Below are 18532 nucleotides of genomic sequence, written 5' to 3' on the forward strand. Positions count from 1 at the left end.
TGTGTTCCATTTTGGGCCTCCCGTTACAGAAAGGATGTGAACAGATTGGAGAGAGTCCAGCAGAGGGTGACAAAAGTAATGCGGGAGCTGGGGGACATGACTTCTGAGTAGAGGCTGAGGGAGCTGGGCTTATTAGGCTAAAGAAGAGGAGACTGAGAGGGGACTTAATAGCAGCCTTCAATTACCTGAATGGGGGTTCAAAAGAGGATGGAGCTAAACTATTTTCAGTGGTGGCAGATGACAGAACAAGGAGCAATGGTTTCAAGTTGCAGCAAGGGAAGTCTTGGTTAGATATGAGGAAGAACTTTCTCACTAGAAGGGTAGTAAAACACTGAAACAGGTTACCCAGAGTGGTGGTGGAAGCTTCATCCTTGGAGGTTTTCAAAACCCAGCTAGACAAAGCTTTGGTTGGGATGATCTAGTTGGGAATGGTCCTGCTTTGAGCAGGGGGTTGGACTAGATGGCTTCCTGAGGTCCCTTCCAACCCTAACTTCCTATGATTCTCTGAGTCCAGACCCATCCTGTGGTCCTGTCACAGAGGAGGGTGAAGCAGGGTCCCCCAACAACCAAGACAACCCTGAGGGGGACCCTATGCAGATCCCCCTATGTCCTGCCTGCCACTCCCTGAGCCACCTGAAAGGGTGACACTACAGGGGTGGGCAAAATATGGCCCATGGGCTGGATCCAGTCTGCAGGCAGACACCCACCAATTAATTGTATCTGGCCCCACAGGCAGCTTCCCCTCCTGTACTTGTCATGGGACTGAGTCTCAGCTGCTCCCAGCCTCCCCCAGTGGAGGGTGCCATCCATGACCAGCAAGCACAGCTTTAGGCAGGGCTGCTGCTACCGCTGCTCAGGGAACTGCTGGGGTCCCTCAGCCTCCAGTAACTTCTCCTCCTGTGCCTGCTGCAGTGCTCTGGGCAGCAAATTGGGAGGGGAAGTGACAGTGTTGAGGGGAGTGGGTAGGCTCTGGACAGGCAAGTGGGGCGGGAGCAACAGCAGGAGCCAGTGTGCACTTGGTGCAGCCCTGCTGGCCAGGTATGGGGGTTGGAAGCAGCAGCAGGAGAAACCAGTGAAGGCTTGGCTGCAGCCCCACCTAGCAGGTGTGAGACAGAGACCAAAAGAGCCGGCAGTGCCACACCCATACCCCCTCACACATCCTACCCCACCCCACCATACTCAAAGACACCTCCCCCAACCACACACACACACACACACACACACACACTTTCCCTATGCTTCTACACACAATATACAAGCAACCCCCCACCCCAAAAGTACTATCTGGGCAAGGGGAGAGACTTCCAGTGGCAAAAGTCAGAGGTTAGGGGATGGGACATCCGGTCACAAGATAGTGACCCGGGGGCAGGGCACCTGTCAAGTGTGGGGCTACTCATACAGCCCTCAATGCCTCACCAAAATTCGTTAAGCAGCCCTCCAGCCTAAATAATTGTCCACCCCTGCATTACTCCCTCTGCTGGTGTCAAGGGTAGTAATGGACCAGGTGGGTCAGATGGTGCTCTGCTGGGCCCCTGCCCCCACTGGGGAAACACCATTCCACCTAGCAGCCAAGAGAAGCCCGCTGAACCACAGGGCCAGGAAGAGGATGACTGGGAGTCTGTGGGTTCCATGGAGCCCGCAAACGTCTTGGCCCCAGCAGTCCCAAGGGAAGAGCTGCTCCAGTACCTGAAGACCACACTGTGCTCTGGGAACAAGGTGCAGCTTGCCCTGGACTGCAGGGAGATTTTCACCTTGTACTCAACACTGGGAGGGCACTTGTGGGGGAAGGCAGGAGGCCAAAGCGGTGCAACACTAGGAATTACCAGCAGGCCCACAGCTTCCATGATGCCCTCTATATGTACAGGAGGATGGTGGGATTGTTGTCTTGTGCCTGGCATTGCTACTCGTGAGCCCCCTGCTAAGTCTGCTGACACTCCCTAACACTGAGGTCACACCGTTGAGCAACAGATTTTTATTAGAGATGCACAGATACATCAGTCCCATATTGGATCAGCAGCAATATAAGGAAAATTGACAGTATCAGCAATGGGCTCTTTTTGGCTGATGTGGCCAATAATGTCACCGATTAATGTTCTGTGCATGCACACAACCACAGTGCAGTATGCAGGCGGCTAGAATAGGTCGGCAGCATGGAGAGCAGCAGGGTCCAACTGGTAACTATTGTGAGGGAAGGGGCATGGAGGGGGCAGGGGCACATCAAGGACTCCGCAGTGATGGAAGGAGTGGGGCTGGGCAGGGGCAGGCGCTGCACAGCCAGGGCAGGGCGCAGGATGGAGCTGCGAGTGGTTTGTCCGGGGGGCAAGGGTGAGGGTGTGGCTCCTGCCACTGCATACACCCCAGGAGGGCTTGGATGGCATATGCCTCTGGATCTGCACACAGTGTTAGGGTAGCTTGTTATATTTAAAGTTTTGAAGTTGCACCTGCTTATAGTATTGTTTATATTTTAGCTTTATTTAATCATTGCTTAAGCTTTGTCCTTATTAACTTCTTGTTTTTTATTATTAGCTGGCTTTGAGTTGTTTTTATAGAGCTCATAGGTGCTCATTATATTATAGCTTTCTTTTTTATCACTGTGAAAAGTTCTTATAATATAACCATAGCAATGGCCTTGTTACCTGCTCCAATTAAATGAACTTGGCACTAACCAGCTAAATCAAAGGATGAAAGAACTGGATATATTAATGAAAAGTGATAAGGGAGACCAATGAACAACACCCAAAGTAAGGCACCAGAAAAAGACTAAATTAAGAGGTGTGCTTGTAATGGGTCTGTTAGGAATATGCTGACAGGGTAAAAGATGGACAGTATGCTGACTGCAGGTAGACTAATCCGAAAGCAAATTCATTAAAGAAGTGAAGCTGAAGAAAAGCATAAAAGTGGGGAGCAAGAAAGTTCATGGTCATCATCATAAATCCAGGTTTCAACACCTGTCTGGACCATTCCAGCCCATGATGTACCCTTTGCCTCAGGAACTAAGTGGGAATCTTTCCGGTTGAGTAAGTAACATCTGGGATTGGTTGAGATTATTGTACTGAATGTTTGCCTCTCTCTGAACGTAGAAACTGCCAAGATAATACTTGTACTAATAAAGTTAGACTTTGATTTTAAGACACTGAGTTGTCTGACACTAACTTGTCTACATTTTGATTTTAGGACACTGAGTTGTCTGTGACTTTGATTTTAAGACGCTGAGTTGTCTGCATTTAAGTGAAACTTTGATATTAGGACACAGAGTGTCTGCATTTGTATTTCACATTCCTTTTAAGGGTTAATTGTGCTTTATTGATCCCTAAGCACTATCTGGTGGACAGTAGTGCTAACAGCGGGGTGAGGGCGGGCTGCTGCTGCAGGCTGGGGCTGGGGCCGGGGCAGTGCTGGGCTCTTCCCAGCGGGAGGCTGAGCTGGGCTGCGCTTGGGATGGGTGGCGGTGGTGCTGGGAGGGGATGCTGAGGGAGCTACAGCTAATTTTGGGGTGGCTGCAACCCACCCCCCCTGTAGCCCCCTTCCCAGCACTGCCGCTGCCTGCCCCAGCCCCAGCCTGCAGCAGCAGCCTGCCCTTGCCTTTCCCCATGCACAGATCCGGGGGCACCATAGGCAACGCATAGGGGAGGCCCACGGGTTCATGTGCCCCACCTCTAAAGTTGGCCCTCCCTGGCCAGGGAGCACCAGCTGGTGCCCACCATGAAGGCACTTCTGCCAGAGGCAGCGATCAGCCATTGGGAGATTCCCCGTCGGCGATCTGGTTTGCCACCAGCACTTTTGCTGGCAGTGGCGATCGGCCGCTAGGGTCCCCCCACCTCATTGGTGATTGGCAGCTGGTGCCCCCAGAGCCAGGAGGCACCAGTCGCCCATAGGGGCACCCCCCCTAGGCCCTCCTGGGGTGCGTGCAGTGGCCTCCTTCCCCGCACCCTCCAGACGAGCCACCCATGGCTCCATCTCGTGCCCCACCCTGGCTCTGCAGCACCAGTGCCTACCCCTGCCCCTGCCCCAGCCCCACTCCCTCCCTCAATGCAGGGAACTCGATGTGCCCTGCCCCCCACTCCCCTTCCCTCACTCCTTCCCCCACAACAGACTTACCAGCCAGATGCTATTCTCCAAGCTGCCTGTCTGCATATCAGCAATTGGATTGGTATCAGCTAATATGGCTAGTTACAAATCAGCCATTGGTATTGGCTCAAAAAAATCTCTATTGGTGCACCCCTAATTTATTTTTTTTAAGGAAAAATTTTCATGTCCCAAGTCAAATCAGCCAAATCAATTCCAAATCCATGAGTCATTCAAGAACCATATGTGACCCTGCTATCAGCAAGCATTCTAAACCCCTGCCTGGAGCTTCAGATGCTTCCAAATCCTTTGGCAGGCATCCTGTGTGCAGGCCCAAACCCGGAGGTTTGGGGTTCAGATGCCCCTGAGTTTCACTTGCCCTCAGCTTTTCGGCCACAGAAGCAAGCTGGGGAGGAGTCTCCCATTTCTATAAAGTTAGCGTGTAGCTGAGATCCTCCCATTAGAAGTGAAAATAGGAGGCTAACTATTCATTACCTCGGTCAGGGAACTACCCCCCTGCCACATTTGTGGATTTCCCAGCCAGTAGGAAAATCACCTTGGTGGTCATGGCATTTCCCCTGCCACATGATAAACAATAGGCCTGTGTGAAGCAGCTAGTATTCACTTTGGATTTGGATTCGGCCAATCTGGGGGACAGTGATTCGATTCAGTGATTCAAATAGCTGTCCTGAATCAATCCGTCCGAATCTGATTTGGAGATTTGGCAGCAGCCAAATCTTCAGATCAGCCAGGCCCATCCCCTGCATCCCAGCAATAGCTGCCCCGCCTGCCCCAGCTCCCGGCACTTGTTAAAAAAAAAAGCCCTGACTCAGCGGGCTGATTGGCCCCTTGGGTCACCTGGAGGGGGATAAAAGGGGCAGCGCAGCTGATTCAAGGGAGACCAGCGAGGGACCACAAGGAAGAAGCTTCAAAGAGCTGGGCCAGCGGGGCAGGAGCAGTTGCCCCAGAACAGCTTGAAGGAGTGGGACCTGAAGGCAGCAGTTGGACCCTCAGCAGTGCGGCTGGCAGAAGAGGCTCCCTGCTGGGCTCCAGGATAGGCTACGAGAGGCTGTGGCCAGGAGAGACTCCCCAGGTCCAGCAAGGATCTGAGCAGTGACCTGAGAGGTTCCCAGCTCTGCTTCCAGCTCCTCCAGTAAGAGGCTGGGCAGCTTGATGTGAGGCTGGGGCTCTGGGAAGGTCAAGACCCCTAGCAGCTTGGAGTGAGGCCACCAGTGGTGGCTGTGTGGTAGTATTTCTGCCTACCACATAGGAGATATGAGTTCAAATCTGATTTAGGGTGAGTGAGCTAACAAGGAGCAAATCTTCTTGCAGTAGAAAGGGGCCATTGTGTTTTCCCCCCTCCAGGTACCTAGGCTTTATATTTCCTTGTCATTTGACATTTTATATTTTGTGCCTTTTTATATTTCACCAACCAGTATTGTTTGCTCTGCTGTTTGTTTTATATTTTGTTAACCCTGTCTTTTGTCAATGATTGTAAGTGTCTAACCTTTGTTGAATCCTGCACCCTTGGGGCATCGTAGTGTCCCCTATACCCCCTGGTTTATGCCTGTTATGTTCCCAGTATTGTTCCCTCATTAAAAGGTATATGGTTAAGTCTCCATTGGTGGTCTGGCTCTGCTCTATATGGGGGAGGAGAGTCCCTAGACCTCCCACAGCGCTTGTGCACCTGCTTTGATCCCTTCAATTGGAGAGGGGGTACCTCTTGCAGTACCGCCAGGGTTACACACCCAACAGCAAGCATGAGGGAGAACTATATGTATTGAGGTTCATCTTACATTATATGAGAGTCTGACTTGTACTAGCATGATCTAGAGCTGAAACCCCAGAGTAGTTACTGCTCAGAGCAGCAGTGGCAAACCCCAAATGGGGTTTAAGATTTTATAATATTTTATTTTATAGTATTTTAAATTTAATATTTACATTTAATATTTAAATTTAATATTTTAAATATTAAAATATTTAATATTTTAAAGTGTTTCACACTTGGGATAATTAATGTTACAAAATTGCCTGTGAGTGTAGAAGTTGTTCTTTCAGGACTCCAAGTAAAGGTTGATTTTCCCAGTTTCTGGGTGAGGGCTTCCTTGACTGGGCATATAGCAACTCCCAAAGGAGGAGTTTTCAAATAAAGACTGCAACTGACACAATCCCCTCCCCCAGTTTGGACCCAACCCTCATACTGCCCCCAGGGCCTGGCCAAAGGGTTACAGACAGAAAGAGCAGCAAAGGGCCAGACCACCCTGGTGCCTGAGAGAAATGCCCCAGGTCAAGGACATGCACAGATGGCAGCATAGCTTCCCTGGTGAGATGCCATTTCTGCATCTCTCACATCTCTTTTCCACGGCAGTTTATTTACCCCGCCGTGCGTGGGGCAGGGGCTCACTGCAGCGCACAGCTGCGCGTGCCTCGGGCCAAGGCTTGCAATGGCAGAGCGGCGGCCACGATCCAGGCCCGTGCCACCCAGTCTCAGCAGCTCAGGCCCAGAAACCCATGAGGCCAGAGCCCGATGCGGTAACTGCGCGGCCCCTGAGCAGCAGCCGGGTGGGACGGGGCCGCCAGCGCCCAACACTGGCACAGGTGCAGCAGAAGGAGGTGCGGATGCTTCCGAAGCGGTGGGCAGCCCCCTGCACACAAGCTCGCGGGGAGCGGCCGTGGCGCTGAGCGCGAAGCCGCCGGGTGCAGGGGCCGGCCTCGGCCCGCCTCTCCGCGCCCGCAGCCAATCCCCGCGCGCCCTGGGAGGGGGGACGGGCTAGATGACGCCAGCGCGTGCCTTGCCGCGCCAGCCAATGCAGGGAAAGCGTAGCGGGGACGTGCGGCAACTCACTTGTGTTTCGCTTCCGGTGGGCGCGCGGGGCGGCCCGGGTTGCAGGGGGCTGCCCGTCCGCCCGCCCGCCCGCGCGATGCCGCTGCACAAGCACCCGCCGCGTCTGTGGGAGGCGCTGAAGCTGGCGCAGGGGATCTACGCCCGGCTGCCGCCGCATTACCTGCGCCAGCTGCGGGACCGCGCCCCGCCCGCGCCCGTGCACTGGCGCCCGCTGGGCCGCGCGTTCCGGCGGAACCCGCGCACGGGGCAGCGCGAGCGCGTGCAGGACGTGCCCATCCCCACCTACTTCCCGCCCGCGTCCCAGCGCGGCCTGTGGGGCGGGGAGGGCTGGGTCTGCGGCTACCGCTACTCCGGCGACGACAAGGTGAGCGCGGGCCTGGCGCGGCCCGGCCCAGCCCAGCCCAGCCCAGCCCAGCGCCTGCTCCGCCCCTGGCTCCGGGCGCGGGTCCCGCGGGCGCGGCTCGGCTTTGCCGCTGCGTGTCGGTCCCGACGCTCGCTGTCCTGCAGGCCTCCTGCTCCCGCTTGCGACGGGGCCCGGAGACTCCCCAGGGCATGTCCCTGAGAAGGGAAGCCGGGCGGGTGTTTCCGAGACGTGCAGGGTCGGGCCTGAGCCCGGGGAGGGGCTGGAGAGTGTGGGGGGCTTGGACCCTACTGTCTCCTGCCAAAGCTAAAACATCCGCAGAAACTTTTGGGGGCCACAGATGTGGGTGCTTGCTTTTCCCCAGTGCTGCCCTAAAACTTGTTATGCCTGTTTGCACCCTAAGTTGTTTTGCTTTGCCAGTAGCAGTTGTTGTCTTGGGTGAGATTTTTGGTGCGCTTGTGTTAACATCCTCCCACATCTCTGCTCTGCTATGGCTCTTGCGGGGTAGAGCCTTTCAAACCCTTAGAAATAACTCCTCCTTCCACCTTGTGCAGGCAGATAATGGACCTCAATGTGTGTTCAGGGTCTGTAGTAGCCAAATTGTATTCAAAAGACAGCAACAGAGGAAGAGAGATGAAATATTAAGCCTTAGCAAAAGTGAGACTTATTATGGAGTCACAGCAGTGAACGCTCAGTGAGCACTAAGGCAGTGGCAATAATGACAGATTTTGCAATCAGGTAGTTAGAAAAGGGTCTTTGTGAATAAAATGTACAAAGCAATGACTTCTATTCTGAAGCAGCATCTGGAAGTACGGAAATATGTTCTTGTCAGTTTCACAATAGTGCCCTAGAAATAATATTCTTGGTGTGAGCAGCAAGTAGGGCATCATTGGTGCCCTTTTCTCCTTGGCTCTTCCTGTGATGCATTGTAATGTTTTATCATGGGTATTTCAGAAAGGATGTAGCTGAATTGCAGAAAGCTAACCAAAGTGATCAGGGGTATGGAGCAGCAGCCATACCAAGGGAAGCTAAAAAGGCTGGGACGCTTCAGTTTGGAAAAGAGAAGGCTGAGGGAGGACATGATAGAGGACTATAAAAACTGTGAAGGGTATGGACAAAGTGAATAGGGAATTGTTATTCATTAAGTCCCAGAATACTGGAATAAGGGGCACTCGCCAAAATTACCAGGAAACAGCCTTAAACCTAACAAGAAAGCTTTGTTGTTGGATTTTTTTTATACAGCACAGTCACAGTTAATTTGTGGAACCTAGGAGGCTGTAGGGGCAGATTGTCTCATTTTATACCACATCATGGATGATAAATCCATTAATAGCTGTTAAATGGTCAGGGATGTATCCTCTGGCATATCTAAAACAAGGATGGTGGATACCAGGAAAAGTAATAGGCAGGGGATAGATCACTCTAGGTCAGCAGTTCCCAGTCTGTGGTACGTGTACCACCAGTGGTACATAGACAGCCTTTCAGTGGTATGCATTAACAGATTTATTATAATTACTGTATATGACAAATTTGCTCATGTACTTAAGGTTGCACCATTTTAAATTGGTGGTGCACAATCTGTCAAACCGCTACTCTAGATTATACCCTGTTGATATCCTCTCTCTTGCCACAATTAGCGAGAGGGTTCTAGACCATTAATCTCAACCAGTATTGCACTACTTATGTGGAAGGCTGCTTACCAAGTTTTGGCAAGCTGTCGAGGGCTGCAAGGATAGCCCTACCCTTTGACAGGTGCCCCACCCCCTGCTCACCATCTGGGGACCAGAAGTCCCACCCCCTAACCCCTGACCTTTGCCACCAGAAGTCCCGCCCCTTGCCCCTGGAAGTACTCCTTTCAGCAAGGGTGTTTGCCATCTTGGAACCAGAAAAATACCAAGTTATATTCTAAAAATCAAACGTCTACTACAACATTCATGAATTTGATTTCAAAAAATATTTTTGTCCTGATTTACATGCATTTGTGTAACGCACGTAGAAGTGATTGTATAATAGCTTAAAATGAAGTTTTACTCTTGTATATTGTGGGTGGGGTATAGGTTTGTTATGGGGTGTGGGGGAGGATGTGGGTATGTCTGGGGGTTTGTGGGGGGTGGATAGTGTTGGGGGTGTGAATGTTTATGGCATTGGCAAGGCGTGTGTGTATGTGGAGTGGGGAAGCGTGTGTGTGTGTGTGTGTGTGTGTGGTGTGGGTGGGTAAGGGGTTTGTGGGGGGTTATGAGTGTCAGGGGAGGGTTGCTGGGGTGGGGTGGGGTGGGGTGGGGTGTGATGTAATGTGTGGAGGAGGAGGGTTTGCCCACAGCCCTCCCATTGCTGGCAGAGCCCCCACCATTGCTCCTCCAAGCCTGGGTTCTGTGCTCCTCGCCCCAGGGCAGTGGCATGGACCCTGTGCTTCTGCTCCCCACCATTCCCCTCCCCCCCACCACTTTGGCACCACATCCCAGCTGCACGGCAGAGGCTGCAGGACGCAGCAGGAGCCGGACCAGCCAGCTTGCATTACATGGAGCCAACCAAGAATTGTGGGGGCCAGGCCAGCTTTTGCCGAGTCCTGTGGCCCAGCGCTGCAGCTGAGAATCATGTGGTGCTGAAGCACTAGGCACTGGCAGGCAGGAAAATAGTAGCAGCAGGCAGGGGGGTATGGCAATGAGCAGGCACGTGGAACGCAGCAGCAGCTGGCCTGGAGTGTGGAGCCAATGCCGGTGGGGGCTGAGGGCAGGGTGGCAGGAGTTCAGGACCCTGACTGGCAGGGGCTCTATGGCTAGCAGGGGAAGGGGAGACCTGGCCCAGCTCCATAGAGCCCCTGCAAGCCAGTGCCAAGTGCTCCTGCTGCCCTGCCCTGGTTCCCCACCAGTGGTGACCCTGGTGCACCAGGGCAGTCCTCATGTTCCCACCCAGCTGTGGCTCTGTGCCTGCTCGCTGCCACACCCCCCCTCACCTGCTGCCGCCATTTCCCCGCTTTCCTGCCTCCCATAGCCGCTGCTCTTCTCCACGACCCAGCCTGCTCCAGCACCACATGTTTCCCGGCTGCACTGCTGGCATCACAGGACTCAGCAGGAGCTGGCCCACCCCAAAGGACTGGGGTGATTGCCTGTGGTCCTCCCCTGGCTCCATGCCCCCCTTCCAGTCTGAATTTCCCTCTCCGGTGGAGGGAGGTGGGAAGAGGCTTCTGGCTGGGGGAGGGGGGCTGCGGTTGCAGCTGGGAGGGCCTTGCTGGTGCAGCTGCTGGGTCCTGCCACTTCCTCCTGCTTCCTACTGCCCCTGTTGCCTTGTCATCTTTGACAGGCAGCTAGGGGCAGATAAATACTAATTTTCTAAAATGGTTAGTGTCCCCACGGAATGGATACAATGGCCTGGCATTACTGCTGTATTTTGCCCGTCCCTGCTCTATAGCGAAACCATGTTCTTCCACCTTTTGGCAGTACAGCAGTAACCCTGGTCTAGTAGAGGTATTTGGTATCTATTAGAGGTGCACCAATACATTGGTCCAATATTGGATTTACACCAATATGAAGAAAATTGACTGTATCTGAAATTGGCCTGATGTGGCCAAAAAATGCTTGTGCAAGTGCGCAGCTGCTGTGCAGTACGTAGGCAGAGAGGACCACAGCCTGGCAGCTTGGAGAGCTGCATCCAGATGGGGATGGGGGAGGAAAGGGTCATTGGAGGGGGCAGATCAGGGCCCCTGTGGTGAGGGAGAAAGCAGGGCTGAAGTAGGGCGGGGCACAGGATGGAGCTGCAGCTCGTCCGGGGGGCACAGGGGGCAGAGGCCGCTCCTGCTATTGCTTGTACCCTGGGAGAGCATGGGGTGGGGGTCATGTGCCCCTGGATCTGCACAGGGCAGACTGCAGCTGCAGGCTCGGGCTGGGGCTGTGTTGGGCTCTCCCCGGCGCATTTGTGGTGGGGGTGGCACTGGCAGGGGGGCTATGGGGTGGGCTGCAGCCCTCCCTGTAGCCGCCCTCCCTGTAGCCCCCCTCCCAGCACTGCTGCTGTCCACCCCGAGCATGGCCCAGCCCACACTGGGAAGAGCCCAGCACTGCCCTGGGCCCCAGCCCATAGCTGCAGCCTGCCCCATGCAGATCCAAAAGCACAGGCCCCCCCCCCCCCCCCCCCCCCAAACGTGTCCTCCTGGGCTGAGTGCAGCAGTGGGAGCCACCTCCTCCCTCCCTGCGCCCCCCAGATGAGCTGTGGCTCTGTCCCGTGCCCTACCCCACCCTGGCTGTGCAGCGCCTGCCCCAGCTCCATTCCCTCCCTCACTGTGGGGGCCTTGATCTGCACCCCGGACACCTCTTCCCTCCCCTCTCCCCTTACACCACAACAGACTTACCAGCTGCATGCAGCTCTTCAAGCTGCGGGGCTGCATATTGGAAATCGGATTTGTATCAGCCACTATGCCTCCTTAAAAATCAACTATCGGTATTGGCCCCCAAAATCTCTATCAGTGCACCCCTACTATCTATTCTGATTTGTGCAGCATTTTCAAAATCATCTCTGAAACTCAGCTCATGGAGTCTAGAATTGATGGCATGACCAGATTGAGCCCAGCTCAATCCCTGCATGAGAAGATTCCAGGGCTGCCAGCTAGAACAAATACCGTTTTTTAAAGTTACTTGTTAACTTAGCAAATCCCAGAACCATGCTGACCCAGTACCCGCAGACTCCATTTTGAAATTCTGTCAATTCTACATTGGCTTTTCAGAGGATCAGAGAATTTTCTTGCTCGGATTGCATCTGCCAAATTCTACTGTCCTCAACATGACATGTTTTGGCTGGCTCTTCCATACCTTCCCACCACTGGGGATTTTTCCTGAAATTGGCCGTGTGCTTCCTGCTAAAAGTTTTAACAGGGTTTTGTCAGTCTGTACATAGTCTCTTGCTGAGTATGATGACTTTGCCCACAATGGATGTATTTACTACAGTTTTGTTTGTCTCCGTTAGCTTTCCCGCAGACTGAAGAAGATTTGGAAGCCACAGCTGTTTGAACGAGAGTTCTACAGTGAGATCCTTGACAGGAAATTAACTATTACAGTCACAATGAGAACACTGGATTTGATTGATGCAGCCTATGGATTTGATTTCTACATTCTCAAGGTAAATTCATGTGTTTTTGTAACTCAGTTAAGCACTAGTGTAGGCATCTGAACTGGGCCCAGCTGAGGCCCACTTCTGCCCCTTACCATCACAGGACTCCATTCATGTTGCATAAGTGGAGGTGTCTGTAGGCACCCCATTGTTTAAGTTAAATAGCAAACTTAAAGGTCTCAGGCTGTAATGTTCCACTCTGATCTCAGCAGGCTTGTGTAAATATTACGTAGTAGGGTTGGAGGAATTGGAACTCTTGGTAGAGGTGATATTGTTTATTAGAGCAACTATATATTTGCAACAAAAGTCTTTATTTGCAAGCTTTCAGGCAAACTCACCCTTCTTTAGGCATAGGAGAATGCAGGGATTGTAAAAGCTGAAGGTGTTAAGGTGTTGTAAGATCTCCTGGTTCATTTTGTGCACTTTAGGCTCAAACTTAAGTTAGAGCAGGTCTTCTCTAGCATTTTACAACCCGTTTGGTTCTCCTGTGAAATATGAATTTTTTTCCACCCAGGAGAAATTTTACAATCCTTGCATTCTCCTATGCCTGAAGAAAGGTGAGTGTGCCTGAAAGCTTGCAAATAAAGACTTTTTTTTTGCAAATATCTAGTTGCTCTAATAAAAGATATCACCTGTACCAAGAGTTCTGATTCTTTTTGCCTGTAGACCAATATGGCTATAACTTGTATTCCTGTAGTGTAGGGTTGGAGCATTGTTGTAGCTGTGATGATCCAGGAAATGTTGGAGAGGCATGGATTTTTTTATTTATTTTTTTTTTTTGTGTGATACCTGTTACTGACCCAACTGCATAGTTGAGAGAGCTGTTGGACAAGCTTTTGGAATGAGGTCTTTGGATGCCTGAAAGCTAGTCCAGCAGCTCTCCCAACTATGGAGGTGGTCCAGTAAAAGATATTGCAAAAAACCCGTGCCATCAAAGATTTTGACTGTGAACCACATTATAGCCCTCTGCCTTGGGGGTTTTGCTTTGACCTGTGAGTGAGCTAAGTTTAGTATAGATCTAAAATGTTATTTAAAACCATAGGGGCTATGTCTTGCTCACCCTTTTTAGTGAGGGGGCATCAACAACCTCTGTGGACAGATTATTCTGCTGTAGAGTCATCAAGCAGTCTGAAGCACAAGAACAAAGAAGTGCCATACTGTGTCAGACCCCAGGTCCATTTAGCTTAGTATCCTCCATCTCAGTGGCAGGCAGTAGATTCTGATGAGAAGAATATTAAAGTAGGGCATTTTCAGAATAACCCTGTCTCTGTCCCTCCTCCCCCTATAGCTTCTGGCATTCAGCATTTTCCCTTTGCCTACTTTTAAATTTTCTTCCTGGTCATCACTACACTATTGCTTATATAAAATGAAACTTAACAATAGATGGTAGAAGGAGGACTGATGTTTTCAGAGAATTTGGCCTGTTGAAGACATCCATTCATCAGCACAAAATGATTGAACTTTATTCTTCCAGACTTCAAAGGCTGATATGTGCTCGAAGCTGGGGATGGATTTAAAACGAACAATGCTGCTACGACTTGCACGGAAGGATCCTAATCTGCATCCAAATGATCCAACCAAAAGAGAAGCTATTTATAACAAGTACAGTGTATGTAGTCTACTTATAATCCATTCTCTTTTTTCTGTATGTCTGCCAAAGCTTGTCCCTTCTTAAGTCGCAATGGGGTGGACAGTTTGAGTCTTAAACCTGAAAGGTAGAAAGAAATTAAGAAGAAATGAAGTTCCTTACTTGGCCAGGAAAAAATTTGTGGGGTCTGCATTCTGACTGCATCCCCAAACACTTGGAAGGCATAGTCTCTCCTTTTTGATGATATGCATTGCTGATCAGCTGGCTTAAAATGATCACTCTGCCTTGAACACTGGTCGCTGTCATTTGAATGGCAGCTGAGCAGATGCTACACCCTTTCCTTGAGTATATGTAAATCTTGCTAGTATTTAATGCTGTCCAGGTTTTGGAGATGCACCTCTTGATGGCCATCAGCAAAGAGCTAATATTAACATAACTAGCTTCCAAAGCTGGCCCAAGATACAGAAATTGACCAAGAAAAGCTGTGCTAATTTGTATGCCTAAAAGAGCAAACACATGTTTGGTAAATGGAAAAAACTAAACTGGGAGAACTAGACTTCTTTGCCAATCACTAGAAATGGAAGGTGCATATGACAAGCATCTAATTTTTTATTTATTTATTTTTTTTTTACTACTCTTCTATTCTTAATAGCTCACTACATTTGCCCAACACATTCCCACTTAGTGTTTTGCCATGTTAGTTGGTAGCAGAATTTGTACTATTAGTGTCTTCCTTTTTTTACCTAGGAATTTGTGATCCCAGAAGAGGAGGCTGAATGGGTTGGGCTAAGTTTACAAGAAGCTGTAGAAAAACAGAGGCTTCTTGAGAAGAAGGTAAGTCCTAAACACAAATTAGTCATGTGGGAGCACTGTGGTGTCCCCCTCATTCTTCTTTTTGAAAAGTGCAGTTGGTGCATATTCAACTGGTTTAGCCTGTATAGTGCTGTTGATATGCTGACAGGGGGAGGCTGTTATAAAAGGTCAGCTGAGAGCAACTTGGTGCACAGACAATACTTGCAAGAAGTTAGCTTGATGAGAATGACCTCCCATGAGTTTTCAGTAGTTGCTCCTCAGCTCTCAGACTTCTTCACTCTTGAAGTCCATCAGATCCAGATCATGGACATCTAGAAATCCTAATATAGAGCTGTTAGTCCTAGCTGAATGTGTGTGGCTAGATCAGTTCTGTGGCCTTGCTTCCTTCTGGAGACATTCTTCACTACAATCTCATATCCATGACACAAGGATCAGTATGGGCTTCCTCAGCTGGTTCTGCAGGGTGCTCTGGATTCAGGAATTTGAACTCTCTTCTGACCCATGTGATGGCCAGTCAGCTTCCTTCAGTGTCACTACAAGGATGGAATGGCTATGACATGATTGCTCACAGATAACTAGAGGGGGGTCACATGCTTTAAGCTGTATGGACAGAAAGAACAGTTAAGCATTGCTTAGTGATGTTGGAACAGCAGCAGGGGGCACTAGAGATTCTTCTGCCTACAGCAGTTTTGCATGGATAGGATGTGAAAGGAGGGGTAATGGGGACCAGACTGCTTCATCCACATTTTTAATTCCACTTCCACAGCACTTCTATATTCCTTCAGGTTCCTGCTGCTTACCTATATCTAACCTATGGTCCCTGCCCCTCCCATTAACATCACCACCACTTCTAATGTCTCCACTTGCAACTACCTGAATTCTCTCCAGAACAGGGAGAGTTCTCACCCAGCATGGGGCTGCTTTTGGGTAGGCCTGTTGTACTGTTACTACTCTTTTCTTCTGGGGAGAATATTGCTCAGGATGTGAACCTGTGAAACTGTTGGAATGAGGCCAAGGTGAGATGCACAATGGCTTGTACTGTAAAATGTCAGTGGGTGCTACCAACTTGGTTCTCTGATCTGTAGACAGAAACAGCTAGAGCAAGCTGATGGCTCTGCTAAGCAGATGCCAGGGTTTTCTGTGTTCCTAGCTTCCCACATCCAGCTTTCTGATTTTTCTTCCAAATAAATGTGACTCAGCAATGCCCAAAACATTCCCTGCACTTTTGGAACTGATCAGCGTGCAAAAGTTTTCATGTTCCTTACCAATAAGTTGAGCATTGCTTCTCTTAGCCAATAAAACAATCGTTTCCCCTGTCCCACCAGTGGTTATTTGATCCTCTGTTTTCCTGCAGCCCTGAGTGACTACATGCAGGCTGAAACTGTCTTTATTTGCTTAACATGTTCCACTGTTCACTGTCAAAACGGCACAGTGGTGTCTGCACTTTACCCATTCCTTTCTTCCTTCTGCTCAGATTTGATTCTTTTTATTAACCGATTCTACCCCATCTCTTTCAGGACTCCATCCCTCTCTTTAAAGTGTATACAGAAGAACTGGTTCAGCAGCTAAGAGAACAGAATATTTCTAAAGTGAAAAGATCTTAGCCAGGATCAGCTCCCTGTTGCAGCTTGGAGCTTGGAAGCCTTTTGCAACTGCTAGTCTCAGCATGTCTCTTAGTCTCCCTAGTCACACTCATCATGGAGGGTGAGCTGCTGTGAAAGAGCATGATCCAAGGAGCAAATCATGATTATCACTTACTGGTAAAGAAAGCAAAATGAAACTTGAATTCAACCAGTGAGTTATCCCTGTTGGCCAAGGACAAAACTTCTCACCTCTAGTGTTCTGTCACGTTCTCTTTAAACTGTCTAATGTGGTGCCTTCTGCCTTCCAGAATTCCTCTTGCTGCATGAACTCAGAGCTAATTCAGATGCTGTGAACTGGATTCAGAGTGCACAGTGAATTGTGCATCTGCAAGATGTCAATAAACATCTCTGCATCTGATACCGTTATTGCTGACTGCTTTTATTTGGTCTGTGTGTCACAGAACATAAGCTTTACTTCAGGTCTCTAGCACCTCATCTACCTTGGGTACACTGAAGGCTAGCGTGTGACAAGGGTACATATCTGCCAGAGAAAGCACTGTGTTCTTTTGTACCTGTGTTAAAGCTGCACCATAGTTTAGGTTGCATTACAGAGTCCTGATGTAAAGGTTTAAAGCTGTTATTTATGAAAATCTCAGAGACGCGTCTAATGCACAAGCACTGTTCAAATTGGTCAGAGTGGGTTTGCTGAAAACTATATTGATGCTGAAAGAATAGTAAGTTTTTAAAATCGCCTTGTTCTTTCAGTTGTCTCTTTTGCTGTCCAACTTTAACATGAATACTGATTTTAGTAGTGTTAAATTAGAGATTACCCCCAACACATGGAATGTGTGATAGGTCAACATGTTGACTTTGTGGATAGAACTAATGTAAAAACAGATCACTGATGTTTTGTGTTAGTGTTGGGAACTGGGATATGTATTGTTTGGCAGATGGAAATAAAACCCTTAGTGGAGCTCGCTATCAGCAGTGTTACATTTGGTATGAAAGTAGAAAAAAGTGCCCAAGTCTTTCTTAAATAGTCACTCACATTAGCACATACAGCTTTGTTGTTGGACCTACATGCAAAAAAAAAAAAAAAAAAATTTGAAAGATCTAGGCTGCCAAACAGGCTCAAGTTCAAGATGCACTGAGGCCATGGAAATATGTAACTGAACTATTCCCAAATGCTGTTTGGAGGCTTTTGGGATAGGGTGGGATATGCATCTAAAAAATGAATAAAATGTCACTAGTTGGGAACCAGTTCAGAATTGTGAAGCAAAGAGCTGTATCTCCAACACCAGGGGAGGGAGTGAACACCCAGCCTAGCATGCCTTGCATGGTGGGGACAGGAATGCTTGTACCACACTTTGGGGGTTCCGGGTGGTTGGTGACCTTTGGCTCTGAGTATTTTCACTTTTCTGCTTTCCATTCCCTCCTAAAAATGAGTTCATCAAAGTTTCACCAGTGTTATTCTCTGACATGAAGTGCCTAGAAGGGCTGAGGCAGCAGATAGTGCTTGGGCCCACATTTTTGGGTCACAATGGACTGGTTCAAAAGAGTACTTGATTTTTCCAGTATTTGATACTTTTGAACTGTTCCAGATGGCTTTAAACTGGTTTAACTGGCTTGTATGTCTGTTTCAGGTTTAAATGGCTCTAAGTGTTATGTGTCTTCATACCCAAGTAGTTCTGTGCTTTTAGTGCTTCATTGCTGCAGAGTGGGTACATCTACACATGCCTCTTTTAAATGGGCATAGCCTAAAATTGCCATTTTAAAGCTCATTAAGGGCACATGTTTACACGTGTGCACCCTTAATGCACGTTAAAAATGGTGATTTAAAGTTACATAAGCCTAAATTTGATGCCTGCATAAAGCAAGCATCAAACTTAGGCATAACTAGGTAAGTTGCATTAGCACATATGTAGACATGCTAATGTGCATTAATACGGTGTGTGTCAATATACACACAGGGTTCTTTGGGTGAATCTGCTATCTTTTTTTAGACCAACTTAAATAGCTGGAAAACAATTATTGAGCAAGCTTTCGGGTTCAAAAACCCTTCGTCAGGCTAAGGAAGTTTCCTTAGCCTGTTGAAACTTCCTTAGCCTGACAAAGGGTTTTTGAACCCGAAAGCTTGCTCAATAATTGTTTTCCAGCTATTTAAGTTGGTCTAATAAAAG

General features: G+C 49.4%; 1 protein-coding gene across 1 annotated transcript; it reads left to right on the forward strand.

Moving 5' to 3' along the window:
- Positions 1 to 6914: 6914 nt before the first annotated feature.
- On the forward strand, positions 6915 to 16770 carry MRPL28 (mitochondrial ribosomal protein L28). The gene is made up of 5 exons (XM_006261845.4): positions 6915 to 7274; positions 12225 to 12377; positions 13843 to 13977; positions 14704 to 14790; positions 16287 to 16770. Exons 1-5 carry the CDS (start codon positions 6987 to 6989, stop codon positions 16371 to 16373), a joined length of 750 nt encoding a protein of 249 aa, XP_006261907.1. The 5' UTR covers positions 6915 to 6986; the 3' UTR covers positions 16374 to 16770.
- Positions 16771 to 18532: the final 1762 nt, after the last annotated feature.

The sequence above is a fragment of the Alligator mississippiensis genome, chromosome 13, assembly GCF_030867095.1.
Source record: "Alligator mississippiensis isolate rAllMis1 chromosome 13, rAllMis1, whole genome shotgun sequence".
NCBI lineage: Eukaryota > Metazoa > Chordata > Crocodylia > Alligatoridae > Alligator > Alligator mississippiensis.